This window comes from Cariama cristata, unplaced genomic scaffold, assembly GCF_000690535.1.
Source record: "Cariama cristata isolate BGI_N322 unplaced genomic scaffold, ASM69053v1 scaffold13288, whole genome shotgun sequence".
Classification (NCBI taxonomy): Eukaryota; Metazoa; Chordata; class Aves; order Cariamiformes; family Cariamidae; genus Cariama; species Cariama cristata.
The window spans coordinates 68907-70157 of NW_009632977.1; the positions used below are offsets into that span (position 1 = coordinate 68907).

The 1251-nt window shown below is 48.4% G+C and overlaps 1 protein-coding gene across 1 annotated transcript in view; it reads right to left on the reverse strand.

Annotated features, from left to right (window-relative positions):
• The window catches only part of LOC104166592 (solute carrier organic anion transporter family member 3A1), a gene marked incomplete at its 5' end in the record, with an annotated part of 13168 nt that extends 11966 nt beyond the window's left edge, over window positions 1-1202 (reverse strand). The window contains one exon of the mRNA XM_009706578.1: window positions 1064-1202. Within this exon, the coding sequence (XP_009704880.1) occupies window positions 1064-1202 (139 nt within the window). The remainder of the gene's footprint in view (window positions 1-1063) is intronic.
• Between the last annotated feature and the right edge of the window lie 49 nt (window positions 1203-1251).

Consider the following 1251-nt stretch of genomic DNA (forward strand, 5'->3'; position numbering starts at 1 on the left):
GCAGTGTGCCAGCTGTCACCATGCCTGGCATGGCCCCAGGCAGGGAGCAAGGACCGCAGGAACCCCACCAGTCCCCACCCATGGGAGCAGCAGGCACTCATTTTCAGCATAACCCAGAAGACATTAGCATTTCAGCAGCAAAAAATGCAAAAGCAGGCTTTTAAGATCTTGTTAAAAATTCCCCACATCTTCTTTACACAGAGATGGTTTGGTCTTTAAGAGTTTTCTAAAGGAAATAAACTCTTAGATATGGAGAACTCAAAAATGCAGAATGTCTTAGGATGGAGTCTCTGCTCCCTTGACAACTGCTCTTGCTGCTGCCTCAGAGCAAAGCAGGGCAAAAAATGCAAAAGCAGGCTTTTAAGATCTTGTTAAAAATTCCCCACATCTTCTTTACACAGAGATGGTTTGGTCTTTAAGAGTTTTCTAAAGGAAATAAACTCTTAGATATGGAGAACTCAAAAATGCAGAATGTCTTAGGATGGAGTCTCTGCTCCCTTGACAACTGCTCTTGCTGCTGCCTCAGAGCAAAGCAGGGAAAGATGAATAAAACCAGGATCTGGTCACATGTGTCTAGGAACCAGATTCAGGAAAAGAGCAAGAGGAAAAAGAATAAAAGAATTGGGCAGGGCAACCACGGGCAGGTGGAGAAGCGGGGAGATGAGTTGCTGCAGGAGAAAAGAGAAGCTTGTCCCACAGCCTGTGCTAGCGAGGTCTTGCAGAGGATCTGGGTTCTGCCAGTGGAAAACCGTGGAGATCTCCTCTCATGTTCCTTGCTTCCAGGCTGAGGAGAAAGACCAGAGGAGGAAGAGGAGGAGCATGGGAAATCCCATCCCACTCTGCGAGTGACCCTGGCAGACTGCTGCTGGAGTCAGCGGGCATTTATGCAACAGAGTGAAGAATGACAGTGGCTCAGGCCCATCTGAGGTATAAGGTTAGCTTTTGGGGGTGTAACCACTGCTGGCTGCAAATGAGCTACTCTACCAGATACACACTAGCCGCACTCACTGGTGCTCACAGAATTGTTCCTTCAGGTGAGAGGTCCCAAGGAAAGCCCACTCACCGTGCTGCTGCAGCCAGCAAAGCAGGCAGATAAGTACGTGACCCCATCTGCCCCACAGACTGGAGTGAAGGAATCAGTTTGGCATTCACAGTTGTTATTGCAGGGGGAATATGGGTCCAGAGATGAGGTTGGAGTTGAGCTGCAAGAGAAACAGAAAGAGAAATTAATGGGCAGTGTGATGGAATCAG